The sequence below is a fragment of the Trachemys scripta genome, chromosome 9, assembly GCF_013100865.1.
Source record: "Trachemys scripta elegans isolate TJP31775 chromosome 9, CAS_Tse_1.0, whole genome shotgun sequence".
Lineage (NCBI taxonomy): Eukaryota > Metazoa > Chordata > Testudines > Emydidae > Trachemys > Trachemys scripta.
In genome coordinates, this window is record NC_048306.1 from 47,762,212 (window position 1) to 47,776,583 (window position 14,372).

General features: G+C 52.6%; 1 protein-coding gene across 5 annotated transcripts in view; it reads left to right on the forward strand.

Annotated features, from left to right (window-relative positions):
* Window positions 1–14,372, forward strand: part of SNED1 (sushi, nidogen and EGF like domains 1) — a 143,181-nt gene that overhangs the window by 81,164 nt on the left and 47,645 nt on the right. For 4 of the 5 annotated variants that reach the window (XM_034782201.1, XM_034782204.1, XM_034782205.1 and 1 more), the window contains exons 11-17: window positions 6,265–6,369; window positions 7,114–7,227; window positions 8,088–8,204; window positions 9,489–9,605; window positions 9,689–9,805; window positions 10,422–10,535; window positions 12,938–13,111. In XM_034782201.1, the coding sequence (XP_034638092.1) occupies window positions 6,265–6,369; window positions 7,114–7,227; window positions 8,088–8,204; window positions 9,489–9,605; window positions 9,689–9,805; window positions 10,422–10,535; window positions 12,938–13,111 (858 nt within the window). The remainder of the gene's footprint in view (window positions 1–6,264; window positions 6,370–7,113; window positions 7,228–8,087; window positions 8,205–9,488; window positions 9,606–9,688; window positions 9,806–10,421; window positions 10,536–12,937; window positions 13,112–14,372) is intronic. The other variant, XM_034782203.1, reaches the window with a different exon arrangement.

Consider the following 14,372-nt stretch of genomic DNA (forward strand, 5'->3'; position numbering starts at 1 on the left):
GTTCAACAAGGACAAGTGCAGAGTCCTGCACTTAGGACAGAAGAATCCCATGCACTGCTACAGACTAGAGACCGAGTGGCTAGGCTCCAGTTCTGCAGAAAAGGACCTAGGGGTTACAGTGGATGAGAAGCTAGATATGAGTCGACAGTGTGCCCTTGTTGCCAAGAAGGCTAACAGCATTTTGGGCTGTATAAGTAGGAGCATTGGCAGCAGATCGAGGTACATGATCATTCCCCTCTATTCGGCATTGATGAGGCCTCATCTGGAGTACTGTGTCCAGTTTTGGGCCCCACATTACAAGAAGGATGTGGAAAAATTGGAAAGAGTCCAGCGGAGGGCAACAAAAATGATTAGGGGGCTGGAGCACATGATTTATGAGGAGAGGCTGAGGGAACTGGGATTATTTAGTCTGCAGAAAAGAAGAATGAGGGGGGATTTGATAGCTGCTTTCAACTACCTGAAAGGGGGTTTCAAAGAGAATGGATCTAGACTGTTCTCAGTGGTACCAGATGACAGAAGAAGGAGTAATGGTCTCAAGTTGCAGTCAGGACCGGTTCCAGCTTTTTTGCCACCCCAAGCGACGAAGAAAAAAAAAAAGCCGCAATCAGCAACACTTCGGCAGCAGCTCTACCGCACCGCTTCATTCTTCAGCAGCAATTCGGCGGCCGGTCCTTCCCTCCAAGAGGGACTAGGGGACCCGCCGCCGAATTGCCGCCGAAGATCCAGATGTGCCACCCCTTCCCATTGGCCGCCCGCAAGCACCTACTTCCTGCGCTGGTGCCTGGAGCCAGCCCTGGTTGCAGTGGGGAAGGTTTAGGTTGGATATTAGGAAAATCTTTTTCACTAGGGGTATGTCTACACTACGAAATTAGTTCGAATTTATAGAAGCCGGTTTTATAGAAATCGGTTGTATACAGCCGATTGTGTGTGTCCCCACATAAAATGCTCTAAGTGCTCTAGTCGGCGGACCGCGTCCACAGTTCCGAGGCTAGCGTCGACTTCTGGAGCATTGCACTATGGGTAGCTATCCCACAGCTATCCCACAGTTCCCGCAGTCTCCGCCGCCCATTGGAATTCTGGGTTGAGATCCCAATGCCAGGATGATGCAAAACAGTGTCACGGGAGGTTCTGGGTACATGTCGTCAGGCCCATCCCCCTCCGTCAGAGCAACGGCAGACAATAGATTAGCGCCTTTTTACCTGGGTTACCTGTGCAGACAACATACCACGGCAAGCATGGAGCCCGCTCAGCTCACCGTCACCATATGTCATCTGGGTGCCGGCAGACGTGGGACTGCATTGCCACACAGCAGCAGCAGCTAACTGCCTTTTGGCGGTAGACGGTGCAGTAGACTGGTAGCCTTCATCGGCGATCTGGGTGCTGGCAGCTGTGGGGCTGCATTGCACCAGCTCCTTGCCTTTTGGCAGTAGATGGTGTATTACGACTGGTAACCGTCCTATTACAAGTTGGATCATCGCACATTAGCAGAATCTTCCCTGAGCAGCAGATTGTGCAATAGGCCTGAAGGCCATCATAGTACACTAACTGCCAAGCACCCAGAAGATGCCGAGGGCTATCAGTCACGCTACACCGTCGTCTTAAGATGTAAAAAATAGATTTGTTCTGTATTCATTTGCTTCCCCCTCCCTCCATCAAATCAACGGCCTGCTAAACCCAGGGTTTTCAGTTTAATCTTTGGGGGGACCATTCTGTGTGACAGTTGTTTGTGTTTCTCCCTGATTCACAGCCACCTTTCTTGATTTTAATTCCCTGTACCTGTACGCCATGTCGTCACTCGGCCCACCCTCCGTCCCGCCCTCCCTCCTTCCCCTGGTCCGTCAGATACTAGTTTCGCGCCTTTTTTCAGACCAGGCGCCATAGCTAGCACTGGGATCATGGAGCCCGCTCAGATCACCGCGGCAATTATGAGCACTATGAACACCACGCGCATTGTCCTGGAGTATATGCAGAGCCAGGACATGCCAAGGCGAAACCCAGACCAGCCGAGGAGGCGATTGCAGCGCGGCGAAGAGAGTGATGAGGAAATTGACATGGACATAGACCTCTCACAAGGCACAGGCCCCAGCAATGTGGAAATCATGGTGTCACTGGGGCAGGTTCATGGCGTGGAACGCCGATTCTGGGCCCGGGAAACAAGCACAGACTGGTGGGACCGCATCGTGCTGCAGGTGTGGGACGATTCCCAGTGGCTGCAAAACTTTCGCATGCGTAAGGGCACTTTCATGGAACTTTGTGACTTGCTTTCCCCTGCCCTGAAGCGCCAGAATACCAGGATGAGAGCAGCCCTCACAGTTGAGAAGCGAGTGGCGATAGCCCTATGGAAGCTTGCAACGCCAGACAGCTACCGGTCAGTCGGGAATCAATTTGGAGTGGGCAAATCTACGGTGGGGGCTGCTGTGATCCAAGTTGCCAGGGCAATGAAAGACCTGGTGATATCAAGGGTAGTGACTCTGGGCAACGTGCAGGCAATAGTGGATGGTTTTGCTGAAATGGGATTCCCAAACTGTGGTGGGGCCATAGACGGAACCCATATCCCTATCTTGGCACCGGAGCACCAAGCCACCGAGTACATAAACCGCAAGGGGTACTTTTCAATGCGGCTGCAAGCCCTGGTGGATCACAAGGGACGTTTCACCAACATCAACGTGGGATGGCCGGGAAAGGTACGTGATGCTCACGTCTTCAGGCACTCTGGTCTGTTTCGAAAGCTGGAGGAAGGGACTTTTTTCCCGGACCAGAAAGTAACCGTTGGGGATGTTGAAATGCCTATCGTGATCCTTGGGGACCCAGCCTACCCCTTAATGCCATGGCTCATGAAGCCGTACACAGGCAGCCTGGACAGTAGTCAGGACCTGTTCAGCTATAGGCTGAGCAAGTGCCGAATGGTGGTGGAATGTGCATTTGGATGTTTAAAAGCGCGCTGGCGCAGCTTACTGACTCGCTCAGACCTCAGCGAAAAGAATATCCCCATTGTTATTGCTGCTTGCTGTGCACTCCACAATATCTGTGAGAGTAAGGGGGAGACATTTATGGTGGGGTGGGAGGTTGAGGCAACTCGCCTGGCCGCTGATTACGCACAGCCAGACACCAGGGCGGTTAGAGGAGCACAGCAGGGCGCGGTGCGCATCAGAGAAGCTTTGAAAACGAGTTTTGTGACTGGCCAGGCTACTGTGTGAAACTTCTGTTTGTTTCTCCTTGATGAACCCTCCAACCCCCACCCCCCGACCCGGTTCACTCTACTTCCCTGTAAACCAACCACCCCACCCTCCCCTCCCCACTTCGAGCACCGCTTGCAGAGGCAATAAAGTCATTGTTTTTTCACATTCATGCATTCTTTATTAATTCCTCACACCAGTAGGGGGATAATTGCCAAGGTAGCCTGGGATGGTGGGGGAGGAGGGATGGAAAAGGACACACTGCATTTTAAAACTTTAACTCTTATTGAAGGCCAGCCTTCTGATGCTTGGGCGATCATCTGGGGTGGAGTGACTGGGTGGCCGGAGGCCCCCCCACCATGTTCTTGGGCGTCTGGGTGAGGAGGCTATGGAACTTGGGGAGGAGGGCTGTTGGTTAAACAGGGGCTGTAGCGGCGGTCTCTGCTCCTGCTGCCTTTCCTGCAGCTCAACCATACGCTGGAGCATATCAGTTTGATGCTCCAGCAGACGGAGCATTGACTCTTGCCGTCTGTCTGCAAGCTGACGCCACCTATCATCTTCAGCCCGCCACTTGCTCTTTTCATCCCGCCATTCAGCCCGCCACCTCTCCTCTCATTCATATTGTGCTTTTCTCATGTCTGACATTGACTGCCTCCACGCATTCTGCTGTGCTCTATCAGCGTGGGAGGACATCTGGAGCTCCGTGAACATATCATCCCGCGTCCTCCGTTTTCTCTTTCTAATGTTCACTAGCTTCTGCGAAGGAGAAACATTTGCAGCTGGTGGAGGAGAAGGGAGAGGTGGTTTAAAAAGACACATTTTAGAGAACAATGGGTACACTCTTTTGTTACAAGGTCGCATTTTTCCTCTGCCTGCCGGTTTGGTATGAGAGATCACTCACGCAGTGCCCCAGGCAACATATTTCGGCTTGCAGGCAGCCATGGTAAGCCACAGTCTTTTGGCTTTTTTAACCTTCTTAACATGCGGGAAAGGTTTCAAACAGCAGCGCATTTCCCATATCAAGGATGAATTGGGTTGGCCATTTAAAATGGGTTTTCAATGTAAAAGGAGGGGCTGCGGTTTCCGGGTTAACATGCAGCACAAACCCAAGTAAACCACCCCCCCACACACACACACGATTCTCTGGGATGATCACTTCACCCCTCCCCCCACCGCGTGGTTAACAGCGGGGAACATTTCTGTTCAGAAGAGCAGGAACGGGCACCTCTGAATGTCCCCTTAATAAAATCACCCCATTTCAACCAGGTGACCGTGAATGATATCACTCTCCTGAGGATAACAAAGAGAGATAAGGAATGGATATTGTCTGCATGCCAGCAAACACCGGGACCATACGCTGCCATGCTTTGTTATGCAATGATTCCAGACTACGTGCTAGTGGCCTGGCGTGGTAAAGTGTCTTACCATGGCGGACGGGATCAGGCAGCCCTCCCCAGAAACCTTTTGCAAAGGCTTTGGGAGTACATGAAGGAGAGCTTTCTGGAGATGTCCCTGGAGGATTTCCGCTCCATCCCCATACACGCTAACAGACTTTTCCAGTAGATGTACTGGCTGCGATTGCCAGGGCAAATTAATCATTAATCATTAAACACGCTTGTTTTTAAACCATGTGTAATATTTACAAAGGTACACTCACCAGAGGTCTCCTGTGTGCCCTGAGGGTCTTGGGTGAGTTCGGGGGTTACTGGTTCCAGGTCCAGGGTGACAAACATATCCTGGCTGTTGGGGAAACCGGTTTCTCCGCTTCCTTGCTGCTGTGAGCTACCTACAGTACCTCCAGCCTCATCTTCCTCGTTCCCCGAACCGTCTTCCCTGTGTGTTTCTCCATTGACGGAGTCATAGCACACGGTTGGGGTAGTGGTGGCTGCACCCCCTAGAATGGCATGCAGCTCCGCGTAGAAGCGGCAAGTTTGCGGCTCTGCCCCGGACCTTCCATTTGCTTCTCTGGCTTTGTGGTAGGCTTGCCGTAGCTCCTTAACTTTCACGCGGCACTGCTGTGTGTCCCTGTTATGGCCCCAGTCCTTCATGGCCTTGGAGACCTTTTCTAATACTTTGCCATTTCTTTTACTGCTACGGAGTTCAGCTAGCACTGATTCATCTCCCCATATGGCGAGCAGATCCCGTACCTCCCGTTCGGTCCATGCTGGAGCTCTTTTGCGATCCTGGGACTCCATCACGGTTACCTGTGCTGATGAGCTCTGCGTGGTCACCTGTGCTCTCCACGCTGGGCAAACAGGAAATGAAATTCAAACGTTCGCGGGTCTTTTCCTGTCTACCTGGTCAGTGCATCTGAGTTGAGAGTGCTGTCCAGAGCGGTCACAATGAAGCACTGTGGGATAGCTCCCGGAGGCCAATAACGTCGAATTCCATCCACACTACCCCAATTCCGACCCGCAAAGGCTGATTTTATCGCTAATCCCCTCGTCGAAGGTGGTGTAAAGAAGCCGGTTTAAGGGGCCCTTTAAGTCGAAAGAAAGGGCTTCGTTGTGTGGACGTGTCCAGGCTTAATTCGATTTAACGCTGCTAAAGTCGACCTAAACCCGTAGTGTAGACCAGGCCTAGGAGAGTGGTGAAGCACTGGAATGGGTTACCTAGGGAGGTGGTGGAATCTCCTTCCTTAGATGTTTTTAGGTCAGGTTTGATAAAGCCCTGGCTGGGATGATTTAGTTGGGGATTGGTCCTGCTTTGAGCAGGGGGTTGGACTAGATGACCTCCTGAGGTACCTTCCAACCCTGATATTCTATGATTCTATGTCCTCAGATAAGCAGTGGCTCTCCTCTACAACAGGGAGGTGCAGCTGGCTGGGGATTTGCCATCTCCTAGAGGTTAATTAGGTTAAAGTTCTGATGTCCTAGATGAAGAAAGGGGAGGTTCTGCTAGGAGGCTCTTGTAGCTGAATGGAATCCAGGCTCCTCTCACAAGGGAATCTGTGCAAGCCTTGTGTTTACTCCTCGTCAGAGTCACTTGGTTGCCACAGTGATGGGCAACCTGATAAACACCTAACTAGCTAACTAGAGCATGGACTTGACTGTCCTAAAAGAGCCTCCGTTTGCCATCTCTGTCACAGAGCTCTCTGAGGACTGCGAGTGTCGGAACGGGGGGAAGTGTCTGGATGGAAACTTCACCATTTGCCAGTGTCCGCCTGGATATTTTGGACTCCTCTGTGAATTTGGTAAAAGCAAAGATCTCCCAGTTTATCAAACTCTCACATTTCCTTCCTTTCCCCTTTCTTTTATAATTGAAAATAGAGAGAGAAGCTAGCACCCACAGCCATTGCTGGTGCTAGCCCTCAGAGACTATTCGCTATCACAGACATCTGCTGTTCCACCAATCAGCCTCTGCACTGCTCTAGAGCCAAAGGGAGGCTACATGCCCAGGTCCTCCCCGTCCTACTCTTCTCCACCGGAGCCCCTTACTCAGCATCATTTGCTCTGGGGCAAAGGAGAATGGACTATTTCCATTTGTTCAGTCCTTAGCTCCACACCCTGCAGCCCGTGGACCCTCCCTAACTTGGCTGGTCTCTCCTGGAGGAGAGGGAGGTTTGGGGTTTCATACACATTCGCTCCTGAGCTCTCCACACCGACCCAAATAAAGCTGCAATAGCCCCTCCTTGGCAGGAGGGATGGAGGGTTTCAGACAGGGTCACTTCCCCCTCCAGCTCCTCCTTAGCAAAAAAAGAGTAAAACATCTCTGTAGAATGCCCTTCCCAGGCCCTGAGCTGACTGACCTATGGCTGGCACAAGGAGGGGGGGTCACTCACTGGACGCTGACCTCTGGCTAGCACACCACGGGGGGGTCACTCACTGGTCACTGGCTTCTGGCTGGCACACTGTGGGTCACTGACCAGACGTTGGCCTCTGGCTGGCACACTGGGGGGTCACTCACAGGACACTGGCTATTGTTGCTGTTCTCACAGAAGTGACTACTACACCTTGCAATATGAACACACAATGTCCAGACGGGGGCTACTGCATGGAGTATGGTGGAAGCTACCTGTGCGTGTGTCATACGGACTATGGCACCAACCACTGTGAGTCTGGCCAGGTCTGGGCACAGGGAGGGGCTGGGGTCATGGAAAGGGTGCGGTGTGACCTGGGTGGGGCAGACACTTGTAGTGTGGCTGAGGGGATCCGAGCTGCAGTGCTGGGGTGGTGGGGGGTGTCAGCAGTGCCTACAGTGATAGAGGAGCAGTGGAGGAGGGGAGGGGCGGCGGGTGAGGGAGTGTCAATGGAGGAGGTCAGGCATTTGTGACATGGCTTGGTGAGCTACTACAGCACAAGGCAGGGGCAGGGAGCACATCAAGGGGATGAGCCGTGCCGATAGGATGGGACGGGATACCAGGGAGCCACACTCCTAGCAGTTCCTGTAGGGAGTAGATCTCCCCTACCCCACTGGTTCAGGGGTGTCAGAGACCCTCTTCCTCCCTCGTGTCCCCCAGTTGGTGTCCCCAAAGTGGTGGTGATGACAACACCTAGTTCCTATCTGGACATTGTGGGTCAGCTCTTGGTCCCGATTGCACAGCTGGGCAGAGCAAGGTGCCAAGTCCTGCAGAGAGGGCCTGACCACAGTTCAATGGGGAGAGTCTCATGGGCTCTGGGTGATTCGCCGTGTGGGACCCAGTCACGCCACTGCAGGAATGCTGGAAGCTCGCCCTAATCATAGCAGCCCTGTGAATGGCTAGAGCGCAAACGCTAGTGGCCCACAGCAGGGTGACGGCCACTACAAACCCTGCAATGATACAGCCAGGGAGGAATGCCAGGGAGCCAGCCAGCCTTGCCACAAGGAAGGAGCAGACTAGATGCACCTGTGGGGTTTTGCCACTCAGACCTGTTCTGCCTGGTAGGACTTGTATTGACCAGGTTAACTGTGTTCCCATCTGTGATTTTTCAGCTGTGCCATCTCCCTGCGACTCAGAGCCCTGCCTGAATGGGGGGTCCTGCGAAGCCCATGATGACTCATACACCTGCGAATGTCCCCGGGGCTTCAACGGCAGGCACTGTGAGAAAGGTACTCCTGAGGCATGGGCTGGAGAGATGAGGCAGGGAGGGGCCCTCGGCGTGTCCCACCCGCCATGCACTCTGGTTAGTCTGTGTTCAGGAGACTCAGCCCCATGCAGAGTAGCAGCACAGGTGCAGGAAACAGCTGCATCCAGCCTTCCAGCTCCCGTTTCTGTCACTGTGTTGGGTAGCTCGGTCGAGCCGGGGAATGGTCACCTACAAAGAGTTCCGGCTACAGCCAAAAGATTGGAGCAAAATCCAAGCCCCCTAAGGCAGACGAGCAGCCTAGAGATCCTTCAGCTGTAAGAGTCAGTGCAATATCTGCTGGCTCTTCACAGTGGGGAAACGCCACTCCTGGCTATGGGGGCAGGGGAAGGTGAGAGATCGGGGCAGAACTAATAGCCTTGGGCTCTAGGAAACCCCTGAGGAACAGAGATGCTAAGAGGGGCAGTGAAATCAGAATGGCGCTTTGGCCTGTTCAGGTCTCTTCCCTTCAGGACATCTCTTGGGACAGTCTGGCTCCCCAAGCGTTGAGCAGATTCTGTAGCTCATTTCAGAATGGAGTGAAAGATGCACCAGTGGGTCCGACCCTGCTTGCATACCCCTCCGCCATGGCAGCTTCGGTCTCAGGAAGCACAGGTGGCTCTTCCAAAGTTATCGGCTTTCAATGGTTAATCAGCTCTGGTATCTGAAGCTGTGCATGGCTCATGTGCTATGCAATCCAGCCAAGCAGCCTTTGCCTCATTGGGGAGCAGTGGGTAACTTGCCCAGTTCACGCGATAGACAGGTGGTAGCATTGCTGTGCAGGGCAGATATACATGGGAGTCGCTGCAGCTGCTTCTGACGTAGAGCACAAGCTGTGTCAAGGCACACAGCGACTCTGTGGAACAGTTTAGGGCAAGAGTGGATGTGCTGATTTGCCTAAAGTCAGGCTCTTAAATCCATATTTAGGCTCCTATGTTTAAGTGGCCTGTGTTTCCACGGTGCTGAACTCCTACCTGCAGCACCATTGGCTTTGGTGGGGCTGTGTCATTGACAATCGGGCCAGTCAGGTGCTTGACTGGATTTCTCTAAACCTGACTTTGCACCCCCAGATAGGAGATTGTGGCTGTTTCTGAGCAGCTGGAGAATGTAGCCCACGGTGGCCCAGACAGGAGGGGGTGGCTGAGGTGTGGAAGAAGCAGCCAGCCCATGAGAGGGGATGAATCGAAGCCATCCCCACTCCTGTTGACGAAAGCACAAGGGGTGATGCTTTCCCACACGTGGCTCCTCTGCCTGTGTTCTCTTTCCTCAGTCAGGCCAAGGCTCTGCAGCTCCGCGCCATGTCGGAACGGGGGGACATGTAAGGAGGCAGACGGAGAATACCACTGTGCCTGCCCCTACCGATTCACCGGGAAGCACTGCGAGATAGGTACCCACAATGCTGAGCACTAGTGAGGGGAGAGCGGGGAAGGAATTGGCTGCTGCTTAACATGGCTCTCTTTGTGCCCACAGGTAAACCAGACTCCTGTGCCTCTGGGCCATGTCAGAACGGGGGCACGTGTTTCCACTACATCGGCAAGTACAAGTGTGACTGTTCCCCAGGCTACACGGGCCGGCACTGTGAGATAGGTACGAGCGTGGCAGACTGGCAAGGAGGAGAAACTAGGGATCTGGTGCCAATGCTCAGCTCAGAGCCACTGGCCAGAGACCCAAGGTCTGTTGTTCAGTGCTTGGCTACTAGGCCGGCAATCAGCGGGCTTGGAGTCATTCACAGGCTCTACACATTAACCAGGGGAGCATCCTCGGCTGGGGAAGCCACAGTCAGGCAGTTTGGGGTACTGGGTGCCATTGCCCAGTCAATGGTGTCTCTGGTCATTTAGCAGAGTGCGTGCATTCAACCCCTGATTGCTGGAGCACAGCAAGCAGAGATCTGTGCTCAGTCTGTAGCAGTATCCACAGAGACTGAGTTCAATGGCTGGTTAGTGTAATCACTGCCCAGTGAGTCCAGCACCCATCCAATCGTAACCCAACTTTCTCCATGGGCTGATCAATTCTCTGAGAGCTGAGCAGGCTGGTGCTGGTTTGTTAGTGGGGTTCGAGGGCAATTGATTTAATGCTCCTGGGAGCTCATCCCTACATCCCCATTGTCTGGCAGCGTATCCAGGTAGCACTGTAGATGTGGCATGGAGAGGGAGGAAGGGCTCCAGGCAGTGTGTCCATAGCCATTTGTGATACTCTTTTCCAGCCCCTTCTCCTTGCTTCCTGAGTCCATGTGAAAACGGAGCCACCTGCGAGGACCACGGCAGCAACTACACCTGTACATGCCCTGCGGGATATGTGGGAAAGCTCTGCCAGTCAGGTAATAGCCAAGCCAATAGCTCAGCACCAGGAGCAGCCCAGAGAACTAACCCTGCTCTTGAGCAAGGCCAGCTTAGAGCACTTCCCAAGCCTGCCCATCGACAAGGAGAGAGTCCTGAACATCAGCCCTCTGGTGTTAGACCGCCCAGCATGGTTCCATCATCCTGGCTGAATGAAGGGGGGCGGGGCAGGGGGTGTTTTGCTGTAGGAAGAATGGAAGTTGGAAGACGCGGCTTCTGTTTGCAGTTCTGCACAAATCCCCAGGCAATCTCAGGCAGTCCTTTAACTTGGCAGTGGAGTTCCTCTGAACCAACACCTGCATAATAAGCAGCAGTTTGGCCCAAACTTCATACTAAAGGTGCCATCTTCTTAAAGAAGAAAACTTCTTAAAACAAAGGGATCATGGAAGGGAAAGGCCCTGTGAAAAAGTGTCTCAGGAAGATCTCATGTTGGTCTCAGCCCTGTTGACACTGTAACTTCAGCCCTAGAAAGACTGTTCTGTGTATCCCCAATATATAGGTCCTTCACTGTGGCACAGCTCCCCCTCTCCCAGATCATTTATGGCCTGGTGCAATGGGATCATGTACTGAATAGTTTCCTCCCTGCAAGCAATGTCTTTGGCACCCATCAGAGGTGCTGGCAGAGGGTAGGAACCAAGGCTACTGGTGCTGTTCCTGGATCCCCACAACCCTACCAACAGCGGTAGGTGATTAGGAGCACTAGTGAAGGTGCGTGAGTTCCTAATGCCTGCTGCTGGGCTTTCCCATGCCTCCTCCCCACCGCCCCCACTTGCCTTGGCATATTTCAGGGCAAGGGCATGGTGCCAATGTCAATGTGACAGGTTGGATCACAGAAACCCCCTTGGGAACTGCCACCTAATGTGCCGGGACTACCTTTGAGCCCATTTTCCCTGCCAGCTTGGGACTTCGTACCTTGCCTTCTTTGAACCAGACACACTTGCCTGCTGCAAACACAGATCCAAGTCTGAACCACGTCCCCCACAAGCTGCAGGCTTAACTGAAAACAGCTTAAGAAGTGCTCTTGTCTCCAACACTCAGATACCCAGCTCCTAATGGAATCCAAAATCCCAAATAAATGCATTTTACCCTGTATAAGCTTTACTTATAACTCATAAACTGTTTGCCCTCTATAACACTGATAGAGAGATATGCACAGCTGTTTGCCCTCCCCCCGCCCAGGTATTACTACTTACTCTGGGTTAATTAATAAGTAAAAAGTGATTTTATTAAATATAAAAAGTAGAATTTAAGTGGTTTCAGGTAAAGACAGACAGAACAAAGTAAATTACTAAACAAAATAAAATAAAACACACAAGTCTAAGCCTAATACAGTAGGAAGCTAAATGCAGGCAAGTCTCACCCTCAAAGATGTTCCAATACACTTCTTTGACAGACTAGCCTCCTTCTAATCTGGGTCGAGCAATTACTCACACCCCTGTAGTTACTGTCCTTTGTTCCAGTTTCTTTCAGGCATCTCTTTGGGTTGGAGAGGCTATCTCTTGAGCCAGCTGAAGACAAAATGGAGGGGTTTTCCCAGGGGCATATATAGTCTCTCTCTTGTGGGTGGAAACCCCTCTCCCCCCCTCTGTAGAATCCAGCTACAAAATGGAGTTTTGGAGTCACATGGGCAAGTCACATGTCTATGCATGATTCAGTTCTTACAGGCTGATGCCATGGTTCACATGTTAGCCCGAACATTCCCAGCAAAGCTCAGATGTGGATTGGCGTCTATCAAAGCCCATTGTCAACTTAAGTGTTTCTTGATTGGGCACTTACTGAGAACAGTCTTTTCTCAAGAAGCTGACCAAATGCTTCACTGAGGCTACTTAAAATTAAACAAGTACATAGCCAATATTCATAACTTTGAATACAAAAATGATACATGCATACAAATAGGATGAATATATTCAGTAGATCATAACCTTTGCATGGGATATGTTACATGGCTTATCTAGTATAAAACATATTCCAGTTATGTATATTTACACTCTTAAGCATATTTCTATAAAGCATTATGGGGTGCAACGTCACAGTCAACTCCTTTAAGAGGATGCTGTAAAAATGCCCTGGGTTGCAGCCCCAGCCTTGGGGTCTGCAGGGTTGTCTCCAGGCTCAAGCTGCTCTCTGAGGCCAGTTCTCAGGCATGGCAGGGTTCGCTTCCCCAGGCAGAGCCAAGGTTCTGCGGGCTGGAGCTGGAGAGCTCTCTGGAGCTCACAAGCACAGCCCTGGACAGCAGAGCCATCATGCTTTCTGGACTTGGCCCAACTTGCCACCTCTTGAAGAGACAGGGAGTGACTGCTTCTTAGATGCCCGGGTTCCAGCATTGGCTCAGGGACGCCCCTGTTCACATGCCTTGTCATTCATGCCTCTCCTCTTTCCCCAGAGGTGGACTGCGGCATTCCCAACGAGGTGAAGCATGCCCGCGTGCTGTTTAACTCCACCCGCATGGGCTCTCTGGCTGAATACCTGTGTGAGCGAGGCTACATCTTGCGCCCTCAGAACAACCCCCGCATCTGTAGAGCACAGGGCGTCTGGAGCGACCCCCCGGAGTGTGATGGTAAGTTGGTGCAATGAGGAAAGGGGCCTACACAGCCTGAGCTATCCTGCCAGAATGGCTGCTTCTTCGGGCCTAGCTGGGCCTGGAGCCCCCTTAGCAGCCATGAGATGTGGCCATTTCTCTTGTGGCACAGCCTGTGTGGTGCCCCTGGGGATGCTCCGGAACACCCCTCCCTGACTAGACCAGACTCTTTTCAGCCCGTGCTAAGATACCTAGGGCCCCATACCCTCTTGGAGGCACACAACTCCTGGGGGGACATAGGGTCTGGATGCGGACTTCATGCTGTCCTTGAGCCCTCTGCCCGATGCACATCTCTGCTTGGCAGCCACACTTCTGGGACGTGAAGTACCTGCAAAGGACATGCAGCCGCTAGGAAAGGAGAGATTGAGCCACTATTCTGTGTGGTACCAGGGAGCGAGAGAGGAGCAACATTGTGGGGGCAGATTGGGATCAGCAGAGAGCAAGTGCCTGCAGCACGGGAGACAGAGGATAGTGCTGACAAGGTGTCAATCAGAGCTTCCAGAGGAGAGAGAGAACGGGCCTCCTGGCAGGAGCGCAGCCCTGGAGGATGGAATGTCACTCCAGACCGATGGCTGGTTCACTGTCACTAGCCACACTCCCCTGGGAACCACCTCCCTGGCCTACTCCTGGGCTGGCTAGCTGGTGTTTCTGCGGCTGACATGCGTGCTAGGTAGCACTGCGCTTTACCCTCTGCTTTGTCTCTGAGCTATGGCTGACTTGGCCCTATCCTAGCTGCCATCCACGTCCATAACTGTCGCTACAATCCCTTAGTGATCCTGGTGAGGTCCTCAGCCACGTGTCCTGCTCCATTTGTGAGTTGTCCTCCCAATTTCATCCAAGAGACAATAGACCAAATACGGCATTGCCTTCCCTGTGCCCATCCCACAACTCTCTCCTTCTTCTCCCCTTCCCTTGGCCCAGTGACTCCATCCCATCTCCTGATCTCCCTGTGCCCACTCTTATCCCCACTCTCACTCTGCTCTGGAACCTCTCCCCACCTGGCTCTTCCACTCACAAAACAAACATGCTTTAGCCTCTCCCAAAGTTACCTTCCTATCTCCCTTATCTCTTCCACCTCTAAGCTCATTGAATGTGCTGACTACAATGGCTGTCTGGAGTTCCTCCTCTCCAATACCATCTAGCCTCTACTCCAGGCCTGTCTCTGTCTGTCCAAGCTAAAATCTCAGCCTGTCTCTATGACATCTCGGCATGGGTGTCCAGCCGTCAGCTCAAACTCAAC